At 44.1% G+C, this 26,787-nt stretch overlaps 2 protein-coding genes across 2 annotated transcripts in view; both read left to right on the top strand.

Annotated features, from left to right (window-relative positions):
- The window catches only part of LOC127577265 (E3 ubiquitin-protein ligase TRIM71-like), a 38,934-nt gene extending 34,337 nt beyond the window's left edge, over positions 1 to 4,597 (top strand). Inside the window, 1 exon segment of the mRNA XM_052028312.1 lies at positions 1,116 to 4,597. Coding sequence (XP_051884272.1) covers positions 1,116 to 2,567 — 1,452 coding nt within the window. The 3' untranslated portion in view covers positions 2,568 to 4,597.
- Positions 4,598 to 11,524: 6,927 nt separating this feature from the next.
- Positions 11,525 to 26,787, top strand: part of fbxl9 (F-box and leucine rich repeat protein) — a 121,798-nt gene continuing 106,535 nt past the window's right edge. Inside the window, exon 1 of the mRNA XM_052028044.1 lies at positions 11,525 to 11,605. The gene's annotated coding sequence lies outside the window, so the exon portion shown is untranslated. The remainder of the gene's footprint in view (positions 11,606 to 26,787) is intronic.

A 26,787-nucleotide genomic window follows, 5' to 3' on the forward strand; every position in this document is an offset into this window, starting at 1 on the left:
AGGATTGCTCCCCAGGTCTCTGGCGTTGAGGCACCAACTCTACTTGCTGTGCCATTGTGCTGCCCTGATGTTGATGAACACAAAGGTAGTCATTGTTGCAGATCAGGAGTTCTCATCCATTGAAAATGATCTGATGTGTTTCTTTCTAAAACAACCACATCACTTTGACCAGTGGGGCAGCAGTAATCATTATGACCTTATCCTGTGAGTAAATGAAGTACACAGTCTAAGCTCTGATATCTGGCTGATCCTGGGGATTGGTTTTAGAAAAGCTTGGGCATAAACCTCAAATCAGTGTTACAGCAGGTCTTGCAGAAACGCTGTTCTGTCTCTCATGGTAACTGCTGAATTATCTAACTTAAACTGGAATGGCAGTAAAATCTCTGCAGTTGGTCTTTGTTTAGGAAAAGAACGTCAAATAAACCTGACTCCCTCAGTGTCTATAAGTACTGCCAAATTATGGGTGGCTAGCAAGGACAGGATTGAAGAGGGTCAATTGAGTTGAGCATTAGAACCTAACTACCCTTGGAATTGTACCCAGGGAAGAGTGAATTGTTCAGGAAGGTAGCAGACAAAATACATACCAAAGAAAGGAGAAAATAAAAACCTAGTTGGGAAATCTAACTCTTCACTCCTTGAACTCCTGCTGTGGCTTTGACTGGATGACTTAAATCGAGGGAGAAAATGGTAAGTTTAGATTACTGAATATTATGATGCAGAGAAAGGAGGGAGGGAAGGAAGAAGAGATTGAAGGGAGTGGTCTCCGGTAGAGTGGAGGTCAGGATTTGAACTCATTCCTGGATTATTATGAGTGTCTAGATGCTAGTCCATTGGTGTAACTATTATGATCCTTTTATCCCTAACTTTAGCAGCCCCAATTGAAAATGCATCAGGTGTGGATATCTGGTGAGGACAGGATCTTCCCCGGGTCTCTGCCTTCACTTTTATGCAGAAAATATCTGTTTGAACAAAACGTCAGAGGTCAAGTGATAAATGTATTTTAGTGGTGACAGAAGAAAATTAGTTGGGCTAAAACAAATACTCGTTCATAGAAGTAAATTTTTGGAATAGCATTCAATATTGTCCATTAATTAAAATTGTCTTCATGTGAACAGGTAGAAAAGATCCGGCAGATGAAGGCCAAGACTCTTCACCTCCAAGTAGAAGCACTGCGTGAAAATTTAACCAGGCTGGAGAGCACAATAGATTGTGTGCAGAAAGCCCTATTAGATGGGCGAGATGTGGATGTACTCTTGGCAAAAGAGCAAATGTTTGTTCAAATCCAAGATCTGAAGAAACTTCGCAATCTCCTTCAACCTCAAGACGACGACACACTTTCATTCATTCCGCCTGACGGTGTACTATACAAGGCCATCAAATCCCTCGGCATAATCAGCAGCAGTGCATATGCCCCAATATCTACAGCTGCTGGTGAGGGGTTGAAGCGAGCTTTGCGTGGGAAAATGAGCAGCTTCACAGTGATCACCAAGGATCATACCGGCGAAGGGAGATCATCTGGTGGTGATTTGGTAGTAGTTGTTATTATGGGACCCGATGGGTGCCTCTTTCGAGCAGATGTTCTTGACCACCACGATGGCACCTATACAGTTAATTACTCCCCACATCTGGAAGGCGAGCATGTAGTCTCGGTTACAATTCGTGGGCAGCATATTGAGAACAGCCCCTTCCGTGTAATTGTCAAAGCAGGCCGCAACTACACGGGAATTGGGCTTCCGATTTGCTCCTTTGGTGGAGAAGGGGATGAAGATGGGCAGCTCTGTCGGCCATGGGGTGTCTGTGTCAACAAGGAAGGTTATATCATTATTGCTGATCGTAGCAATAACCGTGTCCAGGTGTTCACACCCAGTGGAACCTACCACCACAAGTTTGGGACGGCAGGCTCCCGACCTGGGCAGTTTGATCGTCCTGCTGGTGTTGCCTGTGATCAGAATTGTCGGATCATAGTGGCCGATAAGGACAACCACCGCATTCAGGTTTTCACCTTTGAGGGGCAATTCATCCTTAAATTTGGGGAGAAAGGAAGCAAGAATGGCCAGTTCAACTATCCCTGGGACGTTGCAGTCAATACTGATGGGAAGATTCTGGTGTCTGATACTCGCAATCACAGAGTTCAGCTGTTTGGCCCAGATGGAAACTTTGTCAGTAAATATGGCTTTGAGGGGGCTTTGTGGAAGCACTTTGATTCTCCTCGTGGAGTGGCCTTCAACCATGAAGGGCATCTTGTGGTAACAGATTTCAACAACCACCGGCTGCTGGTAATCCACCCTGACTTCCAGTCAGCACGCTTCCTTGGTTCTGAAGGCACAAGTAATGGGCAGTTCCTGCGACCTCAGGGTGTGGCTATTGACCAAGAAGGCCGCATCATTGTAGCCGACTCCAGGAATCATCGCATTCAGATCTTTGAACCAAATGGCAACTTCCTGTGCAAGTTTGGGACCCAAGGCAGTGGCTTTGGGCAGATGGACCGTCCGTCCGGAATAGCCCTAATGCCAGATGGACTGATAGTAGTTGTTGACTTTGGCAACAATCGTATCCTCTTGTTTTAATAATGCTGTGTTCTTGTTTTTCTATATTGTGGATTTGTTGCTCAGGGACAATGTCTTAATTGTTTTCCCTATAGAAGACAGGTATTTTTTTTTCTGTGCTGCAGTCATCTACCTCATGTTGGTAAAGTGTGAGCTTGAGCTGTGAGACTACTTTCAAAACTACATAAATTTATAGCAGACCTACCTCACTGCCTGCAGATGTTGGGCTGACTAATGTTTGGATATTTCCATGGAACTGTGCAAATGTGTCCAGGCAATTGGTGCCTTTATGATCTGAATCCAAAGACTTGTTTCTTAGTATTAAAGTTGTCCTGTAGCTTTATTTAATGAAAATCTCTCAGGTAGGAAGACTATTGGCCACTTGTATAGCCTAAAAATGGCCAATTGTGGGTGACTGATAAAGGCTTTGGCTGCCTACCTGCATACATTTTGTTTTCAGGGATTATTTGATATTGAACATCTTGTATGTTTAGCCCTACACTTTCTGAATGTAACCCTACACTCCACCTGAATGTAAACTAAATACCTCTTTTGTTTTTTTTTGTTTTTAGGGTGTAATGTTCTTTGGCCTAATGCACATAGAAGCTCTTGAGGGTTCTTCTGAGTGTTTATTTGGGGTGTTGTGTAAAACAAAAAATATTGAGTTGTCATTTGAATACCCTGAAGATCAAACTATACTTATGGCACCTGGGATAATCAAAATATATTTACCTCTACTGCTATCTCAGGTACCTGTATGAAATCTATTTCCTACTCGGTTAGTAGGCTGTATTTGGTCTTGGAGGCAGTATTACTTAGTATTGGAAGTGAGAATTGGCTGGTTTAAAAAAAACCAAATGCATTTTCTTTTCGGCTCTTGTATAGTCCTAATTGGGATCAGCAAATAAAAATGGTGCTGCTTGGTGCATAACTGCTTCAATACGTGTGCTGTGACCAATGCCTTAGACAGAAATTAAGTATGCGCCTAATTTGAATATCCAATCTGTTCTCAATGCCAGCCCTTCTCAATAGGAAAATATTCAATCATCTGATCCTTCATTGAGCAATTGTATTTGGATATAATGGTGCTTTTTTCATTATTTCTGTTGCATTTTGAGAAGAGCTGATCAGTTCTTTACTGCTGGAATTAAGAGAATGTGGTTGTATTATTCTGTCCCTTGGTAGCAAATAGTTCTGTTCTTTTCAGCATGAATATAATGGTTTGTTTGTCATGTGCTGAAGCAATGGTAATACACATGAAGACCCACGAGGACTGGCAAGGATTACTGATTGTAACAGTGCTGTATGTGAATACTCTGGCAGAATTTTGGTTGTAGCTAATAGTAGATTCCATAGATTTAATTCCATCTCTGACTCGTCTGTTTCCTTGTAGCCCAAAAGCAGCCAGTTAGTTTAGAAATGAGACTGTCTCTAAAACTACTTTAAGTTTATGCAAATTATTTCCATCACAGCCTTCAATAGAGATTTAAGTTTTTTAAAAAGTCAGTATTTATACAGTCTGGGAACTGCAGCATATAAATGTATTTCACAAAACTACAGCACATAAACATGACACTTTTGCTTAAGTTAACAGCCAAAATTGTATTATTTTAACACGCAGCCAGTTTCATCTGACGTGCTAGGATGTTCCATTAGATCTTCTGCCTTACTAGTCTGGTAATCAATGTTACAGGCACAGTCAGGTTTTTTCATATTTAAAGCCATTTTCCTGCTGTTACTTGTGGCTCTGCTGTTGTCTGCAATCGTGAGTGGGGAGGAAAGGGTCCAGTAGTTTAAAAACAGAGAATGTTAGGGATTTCCAAATGCTCACTGTTTTAACATGATTGCTTTTGGTACCTTGCTGAAGTTCAGCTGCTAAGGCTGCTTATCAAAACGTGGTGTTGCCCCAAAAAGGATTTGCTCTACTGAGCAGACCAGTGATGACGACAAAACTACTGGGCCAATCTCTGGATGCAGTTGTTCCTGAATTCTGAAGCGCAATGTCTGAAAGGTAGAGCAATCTTATCCCTACTCCAAGTTGATTTAGCTGTTTAGTAGGAATTGTTTGGGGGGGGGGGGTGGGTGGGGGGGGGGGGGGGGGTGGAAATAGTCAGCAAAATAGTGGGAAGTAGGAAATCTATGATGATGGAGTAGTATCGATACAAATTGAGTTCTATAGGTTCCAAGTATGGAGAACAGTGATTACTTCTGGCTGATCTTCAGTAAGATTGCAAATTGCCTCAATTCGCACAATCCAGAGACAATTTATAAATGTTTGTAATCTGCATAATTGTGAACTCCCTAATGGATCGGTTTAGCTTTCAAGATGAAACTGGCTAATGTGCTGCTTCAGATGGACTGTAACAGTTGGTTTGATATATTGTGGTTAGCTGTTGTAGTGTAGAATGGCTTTTATTTTACACAATAGGAAATTGTTCATGAGCAGTGGTTAATGATTCACACAAAACTGTTAAGGAGCCCCATCAATTTGAAATCTAAAGCTCTCCAACTTTTTTTGAAATATGAAATGAGCTTTGTCTTTAGAATTAAAACCCTACTGAGTCTAGTTACTGTATTTTGAATACTGTGCTCTTTAGCTTTGAGGTTTTTGCAGTTGCAACTTTGGGTGGACTTCCTTGGATCTCTTGAAGGCATTTTTTTCCTTTTTTTTAGCACAAATTTAAAAATACAAGCACACACTTGGCACCCCTACTTGGGGTGCTTTAAAAGGTAATTCCACTGCCTTTAAAAACCAAAATAAGTAACTTGTATAAACCAAGTCAGTCTGTTAATGTACCATATCATTGAGTTCCTCTGGGATAGCAGGGATCCACATTCTTCAAAACAAAGGTGTCTTCTGAAAGCAAAATAGGACGATCCTATTCCCAGTGTTCAAATTATTTCTGTTCATACTGTAAGTTAATTGGTGTGAAGTAGGATTTGGTGATCTCTGTAGTAATGGAGTTATGACTTTTGTCCAGTACTGTGCTTTGCTGTGACTCCTGGGGAACTTTGCTGATATAAAGTGTGATGACCTATCTGATCATGTTGCTCCCAATGAGGTCTTCAGAAAGCATTTCTTGGAATGACTGTTCAAATCTAATTTGTTTTTGAATTTGTCTCTTGAACATTGTTTTAATGGGACCACATAATGAAAGATAGGGGACCTTTTCCAGATGTAAAACTGCAAGCTAAAGGTTGGATTCAGGGGTGATGAAGTTCCCTTTTTTCTAAAATTCATTCTTTATTCTTTCCTATTTGGCTTAAATGTCTGCTATCCAATTGGTAACTTAATATGATCTTGATTCAGATGTGTATAGATTTTTGAACTGTAATTTAAGGCTTGGGAGTTTTCAAAACACATCACTTTCCAATTTTGTACAAACCTCCATAGTCTATTTTAGCTTGAGAATTCACAAAAATATTTCACACAGCCTTACAAACAAATGCATAGAAAATTCACTAAAAGTGCTTAATGGATTATGTTCACAATTCTTAAACTTAATCAGGCACAGTATCTTACCTCAACCTCAACAAAAAGATCAACTTGCAGAACCCTAAGAAGCCAATAATTTAGAGACTAGGGTCTAAATGATACATAATTCTCAGGGAAGTGATCCTACCCTCTGAAGGTTTTAGGGTTGCAAGATGTGGTTCTCGTGCCTTGTCAGGTAATGGCTTTTGTCTACCTCGGTGCTTCTTTCTGCAGCAGCTTCAAACTACCTCATGTTGGAACCCAGTTGGCTCACCTGCCATTGGGCAAACGGCTTGCACCGGGGGCTAATGTGCATTGTTTTTGATACCGGGATTTTAATGGAACCCATGAATCAGCTGCTGAAAAAGTGTAGAACAAAGTAGTATTTGAATGCTGGTTGGTGTAAAACCTTACTGGTAAAGCTAGGTTTACCTCCTTTGGCCACAGTTTCAGAAATTCCCATTCTGCTTGGAGTGGCTTTATTGGTTGACAGTATCTGAAGTTCAACAAGTTAATGTTTTGCAGGGGAAAAACAATGGGCTTTTACAATTTCAGCATTCCTCTTTCCCATTAATAGTTGGATTTTTTTTAAAAATCATTTACTGTATGAAAGACCTTTTTTCCTTTCAACTCAATGGCATCAAAAAGAAGCACCAGGAAAATTTGATGTTAGGTAACTAATTTTCTATCTAGCCCTGCTGAATGTTGCCAGTTCATTTAAAAATAAAAACACCTCTTGACTTGCAGGTTCTTTCAGTGGATAGGTGTGATATTTTCATCAAATTGTGGTGTTTCTCATTTGAGGTTATTGAGTTGATAACATGGTAGCCACCAGTTTTCCTTTCTCTACACACTGAATATGGTTCGTTATACCTAAAGTGTAGAAGTAGTTGGAGAGAAATCTTCAGATTAATTGCTGGTGAGAGGTGGCTGTGCCATGCTTGGCAGGGAGGAGTCTCAGATAAGGTAGATTTGGGAACCAGTTGGACTACAGGTCATAGAGGTTGTTCATAATCCACAAATATGCCTGCATAATAGAAATTTGGTGATTGGGGCACTTGGAATCGATGGGTTTTCTAAGCTTGCCAGTAGGTCCAATTTAGTCTTGCAGGATTTGGCCTTTTTACAGGCCAGTGCAGTTGTCTCAGTTTTGAGACCTGAAATTTAATAATCCATATCACACACCTAATAGTTTGATATTAAAATGTAGACAAGAGTTATTAACTTTTTCATTGACAAGATGTGACCCCAGTTGTTAATGGGAGCACCTGATGTGCTGTTTGTTTAAACAGATTTTGTTTTTTGTGGACTGATTTTATGAAGTGCTTAAGTTTTTTTTTATATTCTGAAACTGGGTTTCAAACCACTAGTTAAGCAGACTTTATTCAAAATTTATTCTTGAGAATTTAAGTGTCTGGTCCAAGATCCAGAAATCCTGGTTGAGAAGACGTAATATATAGCTTAAAAGTTTTCGCTGTTTTCTAAAAATGGTGAAACTAAGTTCTGGGCTCATTATTTTAGAGGCAGAGCTGCAGTAAAATCAAAAATTGTATTGATTTGTGTAAGAAGTGATTTTGCTTATTGCCTCTGTTCTAATTTTAACTGTAGTCTGTGTTCTAGATTAAGGGGATAGCATTAAAATGTCTGGTGCAAGTGGTCAAAGGCCCTTTTCTCAAACTTAGACAAGTGCCTCAAAATAACAGAGCCTGTTTCTGTATTTAAAGATGTCCAAGCAGTATTGTTTAAGTTACTGTTGTGCAACAACCCAGCATTTAATGTTCATTGGTGGTTACCACTGCTTAAAGGAGAGGGGAAAATGGGGTCCTAGACTACCAAAAAAAGTTCATTTTAAAGGAAAATTCCTCTTGGGCTTGTCTTTACAGTAAGGTGACGGGTAATTTTTTTTCCTCCCTGTTGTATAATTTACCTCTGAATTGTAAGACCCAGCCTCTGCACCAAAGAATGAGGTTTACTGACCTGGAACACTTCTTATTCCTGTGTGTTTGAAAGCCTAAATTGATGTTTGTGCAATTTTATCTGGATGAAAGTTCAATAAAATTTGTTTACAGTTAATACATTCTTGTATTGTTTATTTCAGAAGTCATTAAATTAATACATTGTACAATTTGCACCTTCAGGACTTTGTGGGAATTTTTCACAATGGACTGTGACCCAATTTCTGTTTACAAAACTTGGTATTAGTTAATTTGAAGGGTTTTACAGTGGGAGGATCCAAGTGTTGTTGTCCATTGTGCAGCCAAGTAAAAACACTTGAAGTTTACCCCTGGGGTACAAAATTACCTGTCCAGTTGACTACACTGAAATGAATTCATCATTTTGCCCCCTTGCTTCATTTATTCTTTTATTGTAATCTTATATGCTTGATTGGCAGTACTCTACTTTGTGGTGTAAAACTCTACCATTCCATCATTTGGAGATCATCACCAACATCCACCACCTGCAACCACCTCTTAGAAACAGGATGAAGAGTATCATTTCGTGTGCATTTGCCAACTTTTAGATATTAATTCTTCTCTGCTCTTTACAATGAATCATTTTAAAGTTCCTCCCACTGCTTTGACTTAAAGATCTAAAATGGTCTGTTTTCTGGATGACTATAATGTATTCTCCCAAATGTACAATTACAAATTAGTGAACTTGTTCTCCAGACCACATTTAGTCATTTGATTTGCGTAATCTATGTGAAAACTATGAATGCACTGCCTTTACACAGATTAAATCTTACTGCCTCCAATAGCTGCAATTAGAAGACGTGTAAAATACTAGTGTTCCTTTTCTTGCTATCTATTTCCATCCCTATTGGTTCTTGATGATCTTGAGCCAAGGTCTTTCCTCATTACTTAATCTCCATTTGTGCCACTAAATTGTTCATCTAGTTGCAAATGTTTTGTGCAATTGGAGGCTGCTTCCATTTTCCTTGATTTTAACATTTGCACACGTACATGCACACTTGCCCCTGACTTTAAATAAGGCCGTAGATAATAGTTTAAATTTAATTAGTTGGGATACAGGTCCAAACCTGGTTTTGCTGTAGTTTTACCAAAAAAAACTGCAACGATCACAACTGGAATACTGTGGATAGTTCTTGCAAAATGATTTAGGAAGAAAATACTCCCTTTAGAGGGAATACAGTGTAGATTTACCATAATTTTGAGGGATCTACTGGGGTAGATGGAAAGTGTTCACTGGATTGGAAGTGTACAATCAAGCAGCAAATCTAAAACTGAAGAGTCACGTCTTTTGGAAGGAAGAATCATGTATATGTAAGGGATACTATAAATTTGAAATTCTTCCAGAAATGACATTGATGTTGGGTCAATTAATTTTTAAATCTGAAATTAGATTATTTTTAAAGATATTAAGGGATATGAGAAGTAGGTACACAAGTTGGCCATGACCTAATGATTGAGTAGAGTGGAGCATGTTATTTTGGGATGTGATGTCTTTTTTAAATGTGGATTAAGAGCAAATGCTGAGAAAACAATTTGCTTTACTGTACAAGTCCTGATGTGTTATGAAATCCAGGCAGTATAATGCTCTAAATCAATGGATCAGGACTTGCTATAATAGTTTGATCTTCAAATAGGCCTTGAAATTAGATGGTAATTTTATTATTAAAGTACTATTCAGCAGAAAATGGGTTTTACCTAGAATAAAGTACAATTGTAGCCACATTTGCACCACCCTTGAAATTTGACTGGCCACTTTTGTCATGCACCTAACTACATCGGTCCTGCAATGCATACTTGTACATCCCCAATATAAACCAAAGCCAAGTCCAGACAATGACTTTTTAGGCGATTGCGGGGGGGGAAAAAATGCAGTTCTGCATAATGTTTGCTTGGATGGGTGTTGAAAGGCCATTTACACTGGTGTGGGAAATGTTGACACGTTGCTGCAGAGTTCTCTGGAGGCTGTTCTCACTGGCTCTGAGGTGCTGACAATCAGGGTTGGTACTTGCACCCCTGGGTGCTTCCACTAGGATGGCACAGCACTTCTTGAGTGGAAGCCTTGGGCCAGAGGTCACTTGCCTAAAGCAATGTCAGGGACCCAGAGCAGCATATGTTTAAAGACCTACCACAAGCTCTTGACTCTCCAAGGAGCAGTGTCTCTGCAAGCTCAGATTTAACAAGGGAGTTAACACTAAGTTGTGGCAGACAGCAGGCGCACATCCAGCCAGGCGCATGTGCCTAAGCAGTTTTGCCTGTGATGGCCAAGGTTACATTCTCAATCTTCTAGCCTCAGGAAATCTTCTCTACTTCCTCTTTAAATTCGTCCGCTTTTAGCTATTAATAATACATGAACTGATGGCCCTTATCCTCTCTAAGAGACTGCAGATAATGGATGTCAGTGACGATCCCCAGATGATGGGATGGAAGTGTCTGTTCTGCACAGCCAATTACAAAAAATTGAGCAAAATTATAACAATTAACTTCAGCTGATATGTCATCACTTTCTGTCACAGGGCAGCATTAGATTGCTCGTGCTGTATCCTTGAAGGGGTTATCATTAGTTCATTGAGGAGTGTGAGACTTTGATCCCATGGATTTCTGACATTGTCCACTTCCCTAGAACGAGGTCATGATGCTCCAGTATAGCAATCCGGTATCCCTTTGGAACCTAAAGCTGCTGGTAAATTGAATGGGGTCTAGTCGCTCAATATTCAAGTCCTAGTTAGCAACGAAGGATTTTCCCCATGGCTGATGCAGAATATTCTGGGAGCCCTTCATTCTTCCAAATGTGATACTGCAGTTAGGGGCACAGACATCTACATGGACAGTATTACTGCAATGACTCTATCTTGGACAAAAAAAAGGGCTGCCTCTTTATGGTTTCTAACACTTTTGTTTCCTGCATCAGTTGGGGCACTCCAAACTGATGCAGATACATTGATCAAATCCTGGTGGTCAAACCGTCACCAGGAGCAAACCGCCCCCCCCCCCCCCCCCCCCACCTTGCCTGAGGGACTGGAGCCAGGGGAAGAGACAGCACTCCAAAAGAAGCAGAATGAGACCATGGAAGAAAAACATCAGTGCACGTCGGTGACTCTGCTGTACCTTTAAGGCCAGGAGATTCACCTGATGTCACCCAACTGCTAAGTCTTCCTTTTTTTAAAAAAAACAGGAAAAAGATCAATTCCATCAAAAACCTCATTGTGGCCTTACTATACCTCCTGTCCTCAATAATCACATCTCCAGTCAAAGGCAAGCAGAAAATGGGACCTGAAACCCCATTGTAAAAAGTTAATCCTCGCACAAGGAAGGAGATGAAAGGGTGAAATCCTGCTGGGAGCCCAAGGGGCTCTGACCATGTACAGCTTCACGTGACTGCCTGTCATACCCAGTCATACACTGCTGGCTTCAGTCAACAAAGCCATAAACACAACTACTTTTGCAAACCATTAATACTTCAGTGCAGCTACTGGAGTTCAGTGCTGCTGTTATCATAAAGCCATTGAATGCTCAGTTTTTCTGGTGAGCATTTCAAAATTTGGAAAGCTCGTTTCCCTCTGCTGCTGTGTTCTGCCAGCTTCCAACAAAATCAGGGCAAGTCCATGCACATGGTAAGGAAAATATCATTTGCCTTGTAAATCCGTAGTGCAGAATTTTTTTTGGAATTGGATTACTTAATGGCATCTAATTGGGTCTCCTTTTACAATGCCACAGAAAGCGTACCTACCCGTTTGTTAACCTGTCTGCTATGTATGAAGGATCTTCAGCATGTGGACATCTTAAGCATTCTCTCCCTTTTCAATAATGCTGTATTAACGTAATGGGCAGGCACGGTAGTGTAGCGGTTAGCATAGCGCTTTACAGCGCTAGCGACCCGGGTTCAATTCCGCTGAGGAGTTTGTACGTTCTCCCCATGTCTGCGTGGGTTTCCTCCCACATTCCAAAGACGCACAGGTTAGGAAGCTGTGGGCGTGCTACGTTGGCGCCGGAAGTGTGGTGACACTTGCGGGCTGCCCCCAGAAAACTACACAAAAAGATGAATTTCACTGTGTGTTTCGACGTACATGTGACCAATAAAGAGATCTTGGTGGCTGTGTCTGTAACACGTCCATGTTATAAGGTCAATTCTAATGGGCAGAATGAGGAGGGCAACAAAGTAAAGCTCAACAGATTAACAACATAACCCACTGTCGAGCCTAATGTCCACACCATGCTTCCTTGTGGTGGTCACTGCATAGGGGTCAGCAGTGTAATATCCCGAATATTGTTCTTCCCGTGTCTGGGACGTGGAGGCATGTTACAGCAGTACCACCCACCCCACCTTATAACTGGAGGTGAAATGTCACAGATCAGGAAGTGCAACTTTATCCTAAGCTCCCCATTTACTGGAACGGGTTTGCAGGAGTACTTTTCCCCAGCAAACTTCTGTGATCTAATTCCCTTGTCTCTCCTCCATTCTCTGTACCAGTCTCTCCTGAAGTGTGCAGTCATCCTAGTTGTCCTGTTGACAGCAGCTACAAAGTAATGCAAAGTCCAAGGTGTTGCTAAGGGAATCTAATCAAACAAAAATCTGACATGAAAAGAATAACCAAGAAACAAGAATAATTTTAAGGTGATTGGAGGAAGGTATAAGGGGGATGTCAGGGGTAAGTTTTTTTACACAGAGACTGATGGGTGCATGGAACGCACTGCCTGCGGAGGTTGTGGGGGCAGATACATTAGGGACGTTTAAGAGACTCTTAGATAGACACATGAATGATAGAGAAGTGGAGGGCTATGTGGGAGGGAAGGGTTAGATAGATCTTAGAGCAGGATAAAATGTTGGCATGACATTGTGGGCCGAAGGGCCTGTACTGTGCTGTAAAGTTCTAAATTCTATGTAAAACTGTTAAATTGGGAGACAGTGTAGTTTCAACGTTCAAACTCCTCAGCGGAATTGAACCCGGGTCGCTAGCGCTGTAAAGCGCTATGCTAACCGCTACACTACCGTGCCTGCCCATTACATTAATACAGCTTTATTGAAAAGGGAGAGAACGCTTAAGATGTCCACATGCTGAAGATCCTTCATACGTAACGAGTAAATGAGGTGCGGTGCAAATTGAGTTATAGGTAGCCTGAGATTATAATGAGAACAAATTTGAGAGGTTGCCAGTCAGGAGAGTGTTGAGATAATCAAAGCTACCAGCGACAAAGGCATAAATGTGTGTTTCAGCCACAGATGTGCAGGAGAAGGGGCTGGAGGGAAAATACAGGACATTAGCAATGGAAGTAACACGTGGCAGAAACCACGGTCTGTGCCAACCACACCTAGTCTGCAAACAGCCTGCCTCCACTTTGGACAATTCCCTGGTCAACCCAGGAGCTGATTTATTTTGGTAGGGACCAGAAAGAATAGCTTCAGTCCTTGCCCCAAATGGTTTACATTTAGGAAATGACAATATATTAATTTCCTGATCAGAGAAGGTTTCTCAAGGGTGTCAGAAAAGCAAATTAGTCCTCGATGGAAGTGAATTTAAGCCATCACCTTGCCTCCCTTTACACTGAACATTCTCTATTCCAAATGTTGTGCTGATATTTCTTCTCCTTCCAATGTTCAGCACTTTACCTGTTAACTTAATTCCACAATTCTTCCGGCCAGAACTGGGTACCACCTCAGCTTCCAATCTTGTCTTCCTGGCCCGGTTAAATGCACTCAGTTTAGGGAAGAAAATTCTGGGATCCGGTTGAGTCTCGTTCACTGAGTGCTGGGCTATCAAGACCAGAGGTTACCAGGCCATTGGCACGGGATGGGTGGATCAATTCCTTTAGGTGCCTGTGATTATGGGTTTGGGGTTTCCACACATTCATGAAAGCATTGTCACCCTGCACAGAACCCCCTATGCATGCATCATCCTCCTGTATCAGACTGTCTTTGATGCATTGTTCCCCTATATCAAGGAGGTGTACTGTTAGTACACCACCTCCTTGAATCTTGGAGCACTGCATTCAGTTCTGGTTGCCCCATTAGAGGAAGGATGTGGAGGCTTTGGAGAGGGTGCAGAAGAGGTTTACCAGGATGCTGCCTCGATTAGAGGGCATGTGCTATGAGGAGAGGTTGGACAAACTTGGGTAGTTTTCTCTGGAGCGGCAGAGGCTGAGGGGAGACCTGATAGAAGTTTATAAGATTATGAGAGGCATAGATAGGGTAGACAGCCAGTATCTTTATCTTAGGATCGAAATGCCTAATACTGGAGGCATGCGTTTTAAGGTGAGCAGGGGGGAGAAAAGTCAAAGATGTGCGGGGCAATTTTTTTTACACAGAGAGTGGTGGGTGCCTGGAATGTGCTGCCAGGGGTGGTGGTGGAGGCAGGTACGACAGAGCTTCTAAGATAGGCACGTGAATGTGCAGAGAATGGAGGGATTTGGACATTGTGTAGGCAGAAAGGATTAGTTCGGTTGGGCATTTAATTACCAGTTTAATAAGTTTGGCACAACACCGTGGGCCGAAAGGCCTGTTCCTGTGCTGTACTGTTCAATGTTCTAAACGTCACTGCGAAAGAGTTGTCTGAACTTTAGGAATTTGATTAACTTCTCCCACTGAAGTTGGAAGGATTGTAGTTTTAACGGTTCAAAAAAAAGGCAGTGAATGGACACCATTTTACAAGAGCAAAATCTTTACTCAATTAAGTGAACTTAAGACACAGAAGCAGGAGAAAGTTCTTTATTCCTCTTGCACCATTCAGTAAGGTCGTGGCTGATCTTTTATTCATTGCCATTTTCCTGCACCAACCCCGTATCCCTCGATTCCCTCTATATCCAAAAGTCTATCAACCCGTCTTGAATATACACAACGACTGAACCTCCTCCACCTTCCTGGGTGGAGAATTCTGAGGAGACACAAGAGACTGCAGATGTCCGAGTAACAAGCAGTCTGCTGGAGGAACTCAGCAGGTCGAGCAGCGTCTGTGAGGGGGGCAAAGGAATTGTCGACGTTTTGGTTCGAGTGGCTGAGTTCCTCCAGCAAATTGTTTGTTGCTGGAAAATTATAAGGATTAGTTATTCTCTGGGTGAAGAAATAAATTCTCATCTGTCCTAACTATATGATCCTTCATTTTAAAACCGTGATCCCTCACTCTAGGCACTGGAACCGTGGGAAATAACATCTTCCCTACATCCACTAACGAGCCCTGTAACTATTCGATATGTTTGGAGGAGATCACTTCTCATTATTCTAAACTTCAGAGAGGGTAAGCCCATTTAGCTTAAACTCTGTTCATAGGACAACCCAGCAATCTCCCTTGACACCCTCTAACTCTGTCTGCACTTCCCTTTGCCTCGGGAAAGCAGCCAACATAATCAAAGACCCCTCTCACCCCTCATTCTCTCTTCTGCTCCCTTCCATCGGGCAGAAGATACAAAAGCTTGAGAACATGTACCATCAGACTTGAGGAAAGCTTCTATCCAACTGTTGTAAGACTCTTGAATGAACCTCGTATGATAAAGATGATCTCTCAGTCTACCTCATCATGGTCCTTGCAACTTATCGTCTGCCTGCACTGCACCTTCTCTGTAACTGTAACACTATATTCTGCATTCTGTTAGTGTTTTCCTTTCCTACTGCTCGATGTACTTGTGTATGAAATGATCTGTCTGGATGGCATGAAAAACAAAACTTTTCACTGTATCTTGGTACACGTGAAAATAATAAACCAATTACCCAGGAAATGGTCTGGCGATGGACTGCACAATGCAGGTCAGGACGGTTATTTGTTTGGTCTTTGGCCTGTGTTGACTGACAGCATCCAGCACAGCCCAAATGTGATTTCACTCAGTTACTCTCCGGTGATCCCCTGACTATTCCGTGAAGAAGCATTACCATTTCGTCCCTGTGCAACACACAAGAAGCTGGAGGAACTCAGCAGGTCAGGCAGCATCTATGGAGAGAAATGGACAGTCAATGTTTCAGGTCAAGTCCAGACGAAAGGTCTCGACCCGAAATGTTGACTGTCTATTTCCCTGCATAGACGTTGCTCGACCCTCTGAGTGCCTCCAGCTTTTTGTGTGTTGCTCCAGATTCCAACATCTGCAGCCTCTTGTGTCTCCAGTTTCCTCCTTGTCTCTGGCTATTCTACACTATCCCACGAGAACTGCAGAATTTAACAGCAAGACATTTAAAAAATAATTTCAATCCTAACTATGAGTGTTTAATAAACGCCAGGCCTTTTCTAATACTATTACATAAGTAACCACAAAAGTGATAATCTGTCAGATTTCAACCTTTTAACTCCCTTAGCCAAAAATGTGGAAGCATTGTTTGAAGCATTGATGCTACATGCAGGCTTCTGCTGTTAGCTCTGCTTTGACTGTCATCCACCCAGACAGTTGCTCCTCACAGTGAGGAATGGGAAATCTCAGAGATCTGTGTATTATTCCAAACTTCCAAAAAGGATGTGAAGGCATTGGAGAAAGTCCAAAAAAGATTGACGAAAATAAGATTATGAAAGGAGGCCTCATTGTCTACCTGTAATGCACTTCCCTGTAGCTGTGACACTTTACTCTGTATTTCTGTTATTGTTTTTACCTGTACTACTTCAATGCACTGTGTAATGAATTGATCTGTATGAACAGTATGCAAGACAAGTTTTTCACTGTACCTCGGTACAAGTGACAATAATAAACCAATACCAATAACAAAGACTTACTTCAGGGCAAATATAGAAATATTTCTGCATGGAATCTTAGGGTCCAGGTACATGCCTCCCTAAAAGTGTCTGCAGAGGTTGATAGGGTGGTGAAGGCGTACGGCACGCTTGCCTTCGTTAGTCGAGACATTGAGTTCAAGAGCCAGGGAGTTAAGTTACAGCTTTATAAAACTCTGGTTAGGCCACATCTAGAGTATTGCGTTCAGTTCTGGTCGCCTCATTATAGAAAGAATGTGGAGGCTTTGGAGAGGGTGTAGAAGAGGTTTACCAGGATGCTGCCTGCTTTGGTGCTATGAGGCGAGGTTGGACAAGCTGGAGCTGTTTTCTCTGGAGCGGTGAAGGCTGAGGGGAGACCTGATAGAAGTTTATAAAATTATGTGAGGCCTAAATAAGCAGCCAGTATCTTCTTTCCCAGGATGAAAAGTTTCGTACCAGAGGGCATGTATTTAAGGTGAGAGGAGGAAAAGTCCAATGGAGAAGTGCGGGGCAAGTTTTTTTACACAGAGAGTGATTGGTGGGTGCCTGGGATGCACTGCCAGGGATGGTGGTGGAGGCAAATAGCACAGGAGTGTTTAAGAGACTCTTAGATAGGCTCATGTAAATGCAGAGAATGGAGGGAGATGGTCAATGTGCGAGGAAGAGGGATTAGATTAATAAGGAGTTTAATTAACTTGGCAGTGAGCCGAAGGTTCTGTCCTGTGCTGTATTGTTCTGTGTCCGATGCACGGGAGTTCAGAACGTTAAGATCACTAATGATGAAATTAGGAGAAACTGCCCTCTTTGGAAAGTGGTCAGATTGTGCATGGAAGCATTTAAAGGAGAACATGGAGAAAGGCGTGTTGAGAGAAAACTGCATACTCATAAACATGCTCAGTAACCAGCAGGCTTCAGTGCTGCAGTTACAGTCACCTCCTGTGACTTGGTTCCAAATTCTGAGGCCTTCCATCAGGACTGACCCAAATCGTCGACTTATACCTTTTGCATCCATAGATGCTACTTGAGTTCTTACAATGTTCTTTTTTTGTTGTTCCGGATTCCAGCATCCGCAGCCTCTTTCGTCTCCATATTCTGAGCCTCTCTGAAGGAGCTACTCATCTCCTGTCCTGCTGGGGACCTGGTACTTGAAGGTGGAACAGATTTATTTCACCACCTGCCCACCCCCATGTGCCTTCTTAAGTGGAGCCTCCAACATGACTTGGCTAAGATGTACAGAGGGATCTTGGGGTGCTAGTCCATAGCTCCCTGAAAGTGGCAACACAGGTAGATAGGGTGGTAAGGAAGGCAAGCGGTATGCCTGCCTTCATTGGTTGGGACATGGAGTATAACATTGGGAAGTCATGTTGCAAGCTGTATAAAACTTTGGTTAGGCCACATTTGGGGAATTATGTGCAGTTCTGGTCGCCCCATTACAGAAAGGATGTGGAGGCTTTGGAGGGGGTGCAGAAGAGGTTCACAAGGATGTTGCCTGGATTAGAGAGTGTTAGCTATAAGGAGAGGTTGGACAACCTTGGGTTGTTTTCTCTGGAGCAGTGGAGGCTGAGGGGAGACCTGACAGAAGTTTATGAAATTATGAGAGGCATAGATAGGGTAGACACTCAAAATCTTTTTCCCAGGATAGAAATGTCAGAATCTGGAGGAGGTGCATTTAAAGTGTGAGGGGGAAGGTTTTTTTTACGCAGAGTGGAAGAGGCCTGGAACGGGCTGCCGGGGTAGTAGTGGAAGCAGGTACAATAGTGATGTTTAAGAGGCTGTTAGAGCGACACATCAATGTGCAGGGAGTGGAGAGATACGGATCGTGTGCTGGCAGAAGAGATTTGGTTTAATATGACATCATGCTTGGCGCACACATCGTGAGCTGAAGAGCCTGTTCCTGTGCTGTACTGTTCTATGTTCTATGTTCTCGAATCCTTAATTCTACCTCTTCTGTTATCCTTACTTCAGCATTTCTTTTGCACTACCTCAGTTTGCACCACTATACGCTGAAGCATTCTGCAGTTTTGCACTCATCGCTGTTTTTATTGTTACCATGCGCACTGCTTACTCTGTGAGCTTCGCGCAAGCAAGGAATTTCATTGCGCCTCGGTGTATGTGACAGTAAACTAGTCTGAGTCTGAATCTGAATCCAAGTCCTCGGAGGGCTGTGGTATTAGAAGCAGGTTACAAATACTGAGACCATAAATTGGAGTCATGGAAATGTCAAGTATTAGAGAGCATAGCTTTAAGCTGGGAAGGGGAAAGTTTAAAGGAGATTTACAAGGTAAGTCTTTTACACAGAGAGTGAGTGGTGGGTGTCTGGAACGTGCTGCCAGGGGAGGTGCTGGAAGCAGATACAACAACAATGTTTGAGAGGATTTAGACAGACACATGAACAGGCAGGGAATGGAGGGATGTGGACCACGTGCAGTTTAAATTGGCATAATTGGTCGGCACAGACATGGTGGGCCGAAGGACCCATTCCTGAGCTGTACTGTTCTATGTTCTATATCCTGGGTTAGCGGTTAGCATAACGCTATTACAGCGCCAGCGACCCAGGTTCAATTCCGGCCACTGTCTGTAAGGAGTTTGTACGTTCTCCCCGTGACCGTGCGGGTTTCCTCCGGGTGCTCCGGTTTCCTCCCACATTCCAAAGGCGTACGGGTTAGGAAGCTGTGGGCGTGCTATGTTGGCGCTGGAAGCGTGGCGACACTTGCGGGCTGCCCCCAGAACACTCTACACAAAAAAGATGCATTTCACTGTGTGATTCGATGTACATGTGACTAATAAAGAGATCTTGTCTTATCTTAAACTTGAGTTAGCATAAACAGAAGGAGTGATCCAGAACAGCTTTAAACTGGAACATAAACAGGAGATGCTGGAAAAACTCAGCAGGTCAGGCAGCATCTGTGGAAAGAGAAAGAAATTTTCGATTACAATTTTAAGCTGTGTGTTTCAGTCTCCCAATAAACAAACAGGCAAAGAGCTCATGGTCCTCATTCTTGCCTTTAACTGAGGGCCAATAGAACTGGGACTCTCCACGTTTACCCTTGTTTGCTGCTTTTGATAACCTCACGCACAAACTTAACCAAAAAGCGCTCTGGTTCAGCTTTTCGCTTTGATCTTTGATGCTGTCACTTTTAACTCTGTCTCCCCCCCCACCCCTGCCCCCAAAAGGAGCTTCTTGTTCTCTTTTGAATGGGCATTCCTGACATTTCTGTCCGTGCAGCGGATTTCATGGTGCCCTTTGACAAAGAGCAGGCCCCACTCTTTATCCCTGTGAGGCTGTACAGTAACAGGGAGGTTGACAGAGAGAGAAAAAAACATGCAGACCCTCCATTGTCCCGACTATTAAAGGACCATTGTGGGAGGCTATCCCAGCACTCAAATTCCTGGTTACAATGCCCCTTTAATAGAAAAGGCATGGGTGAGGGAAGCGGGGGGTGGGGGGTGGGGGGTGGAGTGAAAGGGGGAAAAGAAACCTCTTTGGTGCATAAATCACACATCAGGCAGAAAACACGGACACTGCCCCTTCAAGTTGTCCTCATAAATAAAAGAGACTGCTTCAAAGACTCAGGGAGGCCCTTGGTGAGTGACACATGTCACTTGGCTGTGGCTGGTTTTGCCTTGTTTAAGAAGGGGGCTTGATGGGTGTGTGCAGTGAAGGAGGTCTGTTTATCACCGGCCCTGCTGTATTATTGCAAGTCTTGCTCTGTGGGAGCCTGGATGTTTGTGGGTCATAAAACCCACTCACCCCCTTCACCATTTGGCGCGTTAATGGCCTGGAAATGACAACGCTTGTGTATCACCTTGGTCATTAGCTGAACTCTCAGTCCCTCTCCTCTTTTGGTTCAGTGTGAATCTTCTTAAGGACCTTTTCTTTAAAGACAGAAAGCTCTCCCGGTTTCCCATCTTTCGTCACCCAGCGGGTGGCTCAAATCAAGAATGCACCACCTGAGGCACTGCTGGCAACAGAGACTCTCTAAACTTTTAACAAGTATTTCGATGAGCACCTTAATTACCAAAGCTTAGAAGCCAACGGGACAAATGCCGCTAAATGGGACTAGTATAGATAAGTGCAAAGGTCGGCATGAACAGGGTTGGCTGTAGGGCCTGTTCCTCAGAGTGAACATCACCAGTGACCTGTCCTGGTCCAACCACGTAGGCGCCACAGCCAAGAAAGCTCACCAGCGCCTCTGCTTCCTCAGGAGGCTAAAGAAGTTCGGCTTGTCCCTGTTGACCCTCAACAATTTTTATAGATGCATCACAGAAACCATCCTATTCAGATGCATCACGGCTTGGTACAGCAACTGCTTTGCCTGAGACCGCAAGAAACTGCAGAGAATTGTGGAGAGTTGCCACAAAACAAGAAACTTCACGTCATATGTCAGTGATAATAAATCTGATTCTGATTCTGACGGCTCAGCACATCACAGAAACCAGCTGCCCCTCCATGGACTCTGTCTGCACTTCTCGCTGCCTCAGTAAAGCAGCCAACATAATCAAAGACCCCACCCACCCCGGATATTCTCTCTTCTACCCCCTCCCATCGGGCAGATGATACAAAAGCCTGAAAGCACGTACCACCAGGCTCAAGGACAGCTTCTATCCCGCTGTTATAAGACTACTGAACTGACCTCTTGTACCATGAGATGGAATCTTGACCTCACAATCTACCTCGTCATGTCCCTTGCACCTTATTGTCTGCCTGCACTGCACTTTCTCTGTAACTGTAGCCCTTTATTCTGCGTTCTGTTATTGTTTTTCCCTTCAATGCACTGATGTGATGAAATGATCTGTATGGATGACATGCAAAACAAAGTTTTTCACTGTACCTCGGCACATGTGACAATAATAAACCAATTTCCAAATCTGACTGGGGAAAGAAATGAAAGAGAATTGTTAAGGAGAGCTAAAGGGTGTTGACGGACTTTTTCTTTCCTGTATGCTTTCTCGTGTCCTCAAAGGCAACCACTGCCTTTGCCTATGCAAGCCCAGAACTATTTGACCACATGGAGCATCACAGTGAACTCTGAGGCTGTGATTCGTCAGAAAGTGAAAGATGATTCTGGTCCCACCATTTTCCAGCATGCTGGAAAATAAGATTGGTGTAGTTAGTTCCATAGAGTCATACAGCACAGAAACAGGCCCTTCGGCCCACCATCTCCATGCCGAACATTGTACTTACCTATACTAGTCCCATTTACCTGCATTTTCCCCATCCCCTTCTATGCCTTAATGACTCAAGTGGTCTTCTACGTACTTCTTAAATGTTGTGAGAGCCTCCACCAGCCCCTCAGGCAGTGTGTGCCTGAATTCAGCCGCCCTCTGGGTGGTAAAAACTCTTGCTCAGATCCCCCCTAACTTTCCCCTTTACACTCTCAGTCCTGATGCAGGGTCTTGACCCAAAACGTCGACCCTTCTCCTGCCTCCACAGATGCTGAGTTCCTCCAGCAGCTTGTCTGTTGCTCCAGATTCCAGCATCTGCGGTCACTTGTATCTCCCTCTGAATCTCCTGTGCCTTGCATCAAAACTATGCCTCTAGTCTTAAACACCTTTGCTATGGGGGAAGCTTCTCCTACCATCTATAATCCTGTTTGCCTCCATCAGACTACTCAACCACGAAACAAACCCAACCTGTGCGGTCTCTCCTCATCCTGGTGAATTCCATCTGCTTACGTTTATATAGCGCCCATCCTTGACCTCAGCATGACCCAAAGAGCCTTAAATCCAATAGCGTGCCTTCGAAGGTTAGTTGTATCATGGTCACATGCACACAGCAAGATCCCGCAATCTGGAGTTTGATAACGACAAACGAGCCTTGGGGTTGATGGATCAGCGAAACCTCGGCAGGACTGCTCTGTTCTTTCCTGAGCCGTGCGTGTGTTTCTTTTAGTGGAAATACTTGAAGTTACAGCTGTATGGTCCTGAGGGTTGATGTTGTTCACGCTAGCTTCAGTCTACTCTGACCCTTCTTCACGTCAAATCATCAGCCCGTCTTTCTATTAGGAAACGAATGAGCACTGTAGATGCAGGAATCTGAAACGCATACCGAAATGCTGGAAGAACACAGCCAGTCCAGCAGCATCTGTGGAGAGAGAAACCAGTCAACATTTTGTGTCAGGGACCCTTCTTCAGAACTGGGGGGAGAGTGGAGGGTTACAGTTGGTATTGGTATTGGTTTATTATTGCCACTTGTACCGAGGTACAGTGAAAAACTTGTCCTGCATACCAATTGTACAGATCAATTCATTACACAGTGCATTGAGGTAGTACAGGGTAAAAACAATAACAGAATAAAGTGTCACAGCTACAAGGAAGTGCAGTGCAGGTAGACAATAAGGTGCAAGGTCACAACAAGGTAGATTGTGAGGTCAAGAATCCGTCTCATCGTATAAGGGAACTGTTCAATAGTCTTATCACCGTGGGATAGAAGCTGTCCTTGAGCCTGGTGGTACGTGCCCTCAGGCTCCTGTATCTTCAGCCTGATGGGAGAGGGGAGAGGAGAGAATGACCTGGGTGGGTGGGGAGTTGTGGACACAGCTCAGCATATCATGAAAGTCAGCCTCCCTTCCATGCACCCTGTCTACACTTCTCACTGCCTCGATAAAGCAGTTATCATAATCAAAGACCCCACCCACCCCCACCCAGGTCATTCTCTCTTCTCCGCTCTCCCATCGGGCAGAAGATAAAAAAGCCTTAAAAAGAACATACCACCAGGCTCAAGGACAGCTTCTATCCCGCTGTACAACAGTCCATTGGACAGACATCTTGTCCGATAAGATGGACTCTTGGCCTCACAATCTCCCTCATTATGAGGGAAGAGAAACAAAGGACTGAAGATGCTGGAATCTGGATGAGAAACACGATGATGCTGGAGGAACTCAGCAGGCCAGGCAGCATCCGGGGAGAAAAGCAGGCGGTCGACGTTTCGGGTCAGGACCCTTCTTCAGGACTGAAGATAGGAAAAGGGGAAGCCCAGTATATAGGAGGGAAAAGCAGAGCGGTGATAGGTGGACCATGAAGATTGTGCGTGCCGGAGAACTTAAAGCGATGGAAGAGCTGGAGAGCGTGTGACGTGTCACGGACGTAGGCGGAAAGGGGTTGTTTCACCAGAATCATCGTGTTTTTCATCTACCTCGTTACGACCTTGCACCTTAATTGTCTGCCTGCCCTGCACTTTCTCTGTAAGCATAACGCTATATTCTACATTCCATTATTGCTTTTCCCTTGTACTACCTCAATGCACCGATGTGATGAAATGATCTGTGCGGATGGCATGTACAACAACGTTTTTCACTGAACCTCGGTACATGTGACAATAATAAACCAATTACCAATTAATTACCAGCGCTGGGGGAAGGAGTGAGGAGTAAGACAAAAGCTGATTCAGAGACAGGTTAAGACAGATGAGGTGATAAGGAGCATGAGGACTGATTGTTGGTGAGGCATTTTATTGAAACGGAGTGAGAACAAGACATCAGCATGACAAATGGGAAACAATAAGAGCAGTTTGCCCGTAGATGGAAAATGCAGCATTCATTCCAGAAGGTTGTAAGGTGCTTTGACAGAAGATAAAATGTTGTCCTTCTGGTTTAGTTGGGCGGTGGAAGAGGCTGCAGACAGACGGGTGGGAACTGTAGTGGGATTGAGCATTACAGTGGCAGCAACAGGACGATGGGATCACCCGTGCGGGGTGAGTGCGGGTCCGCCGGAGTGTGATCACCTACTCTGTGGAGACACAGGAGGCTGCAGGTGCTGGAATCTGCTGGAGGAACTCAGCGGGTCAGGCAGCATCTGTGGGAGGAGGTGGACAGTCGATGTTTCGGGTCAAAACCCTGCCCCGAAGTGTCGACAATTCCTTTCCTCCCACAGGTGTTGCTCGACCTACTGAGTTACTCTAGCAGGTTGTTTGTTATCATCCGGTCTGTGTTTGTAGAGAAGGCCACATTATGGACACCAAATGCAGTTGACTAGAGTCCTAGAGAGAAGCGGCACAGAAACAGGCCCTTCAGCCCATCAAGTCCGTGCTGACCATCAACCAGCCATTTACGTTAATCCCACACGTATCCCATTTTATTCTCCCCAGATTCTCCCTCATGACTGTGTGGCCAGATTCTGCTCTAACTCCACCTACAAGTTTGCAGATGATACCACTGTTGTAGGCCGTATCTCAAACAGCGATGAGTCGGAGTACAGGAAGGAGATAGAGAGCTTAGTGGAATGGTGTCATGACACAACCTTTCCCTCAATGTCAACAAAACAAAAGAGCTGGTCATTGACTTCTGGAAAGGGGGCGGTGTACACGCACCTGTCTACATCAATGGTGCTGAGGTCGAGAGGGTTGAGAGCTTCAAGTTCCTGGGAGTGAACATCACCAATAGCCTTTCCTGGTCAAATCACATAGATGCCACGGCCAAGAAAGCTCACCAGCACCTCTACTTCCTCAGGAGGTTAAAGAAATTTGGTTTGGCCCCTTTGACTCTCACCAACTTTTATCAATGCACCACAGAAAGCATCCTATCTGGACGTTTCACGGCTTGGTACGGCAACTGCTCTGCCCAGGACCGCAAGAAACTGCAGAGAGTTGTGGACACAGCCCAGCACATCACGGACACCAGCCTCCCCTCCTCGGACGCTGTCTTTACCTCTCGTTGTCTTGGTGAAGCCGCCAGCGTAGTCAAAGACCCCACCCACCCGGGACTTTCTCTCTTCTCTCCTCTTCCATCAGGTAGAAGATACAGGAGCCTGAGGGCACGTACCACCAGGCTCAAGGACAGCTTCTACCCCACTGTGATAAGACTATTAAACAGTTCCCTTATATGGTGAGATGGATTCTTGACCTCACAATCTATCTTGTTATGACTTGCACCTTATTGTCTACCTGCACTGCACTTCCCTGTAGCTGTGACACTTTACTCTGTATTCTGTTTTTACCCTGTACTACCTCAATGCACTATGTAATGAATTGATCTGTACGATCGGTATGCAAGACAAGTTTTTCACTGTACCTCAGTACAAGTGACAATAATAAACCAATACCAATACCTCTTCGCTGTTCCTTGTGCCACTGATCTCTATGTACTGGTTACTGCAGATCCCATTGGGTTTATTAATGACCATCATATTATAATGCTCTCAAGAATCAACCTTACAGTTTCGATATTGTCAAACCCCGTCTACCCACTCCCCTCCCTGTCCGCCCCTGTATGGAGTTGAAAGCACCACACAGCCAGCCTGACTCCCCACCTCCCCCCGCCTCACCCCATACCTACACATCACCTCTCACTTCTACCCAACCTTTTCTTGGACTTTACCCAGTGCCTTTGTTCCTCTGTTGCAGGAACAAGTCCCGCCACAAGCTCCAAACAGGACACTGCTGGCGAGCAGTGACCGCTCACGCCCAATTGCCGTGTGCCAGCAATTCCTTTCATCTCTAAAACCCGGGAATTTCAACCCCTGGAATGCTGAAGCCGCCAGCGCTTGGAACAAAGTAGGAGGGATATATAGGAGGCAGGGAGGAAGGAGCTAACAGTGAGACCAAACGCAGACTAGGTGACTGTTTCGCAGAACACCCGCGCTCCATCCGTAACCGCCATCTGCATCTCCCTGTTGCCAGTCACTTCAACTCCCCCTCCCACTCCATCACTGATATGTCAGTCCTCGGCCTCCTCCACTGCCAGGAGAAGTCCAAGCGCAAACTGGAGGAACAGCACCTCATTTTCCATCTTGGAACCTTGCAGCCTAACGACATGAACGTTGAATTCTCCCACTTTAGGTAATCCCCACCCCCCCTCCACACCACCACCCCCCCCCCCACCACGCTTCTTCTCTTCTTCCCTCTCCTAGCCTCTTTTTACCCCTTTCTCTCCTTTGACCCGTCCCCCAGTGGATCTGCTCTCCCTTCCCACCCCCGCACCTGCCCATCACTATCTCTTACCTGCATCTACCTATCACCACCCTGTGACCACCCCACCTCCCCACTTTTGTCCACCTATCACTGCTCTGCTTTTCCCTCCTATATACTGGGCTTCCCCTTTTCCTATCTTCAGTCCTGAAGAAGGGTCCTGACCCGAAACGTTGACCGCCTGCTTTTCTCCACGGATGCTGCCCGGCCTGCTGAGTTCCTCCAGCATCGT

This window comes from Pristis pectinata, chromosome 13 (assembly GCF_009764475.1).
Source record: "Pristis pectinata isolate sPriPec2 chromosome 13, sPriPec2.1.pri, whole genome shotgun sequence".
Taxonomy (NCBI): Eukaryota; Metazoa; Chordata; class Chondrichthyes; order Rhinopristiformes; family Pristidae; genus Pristis; species Pristis pectinata.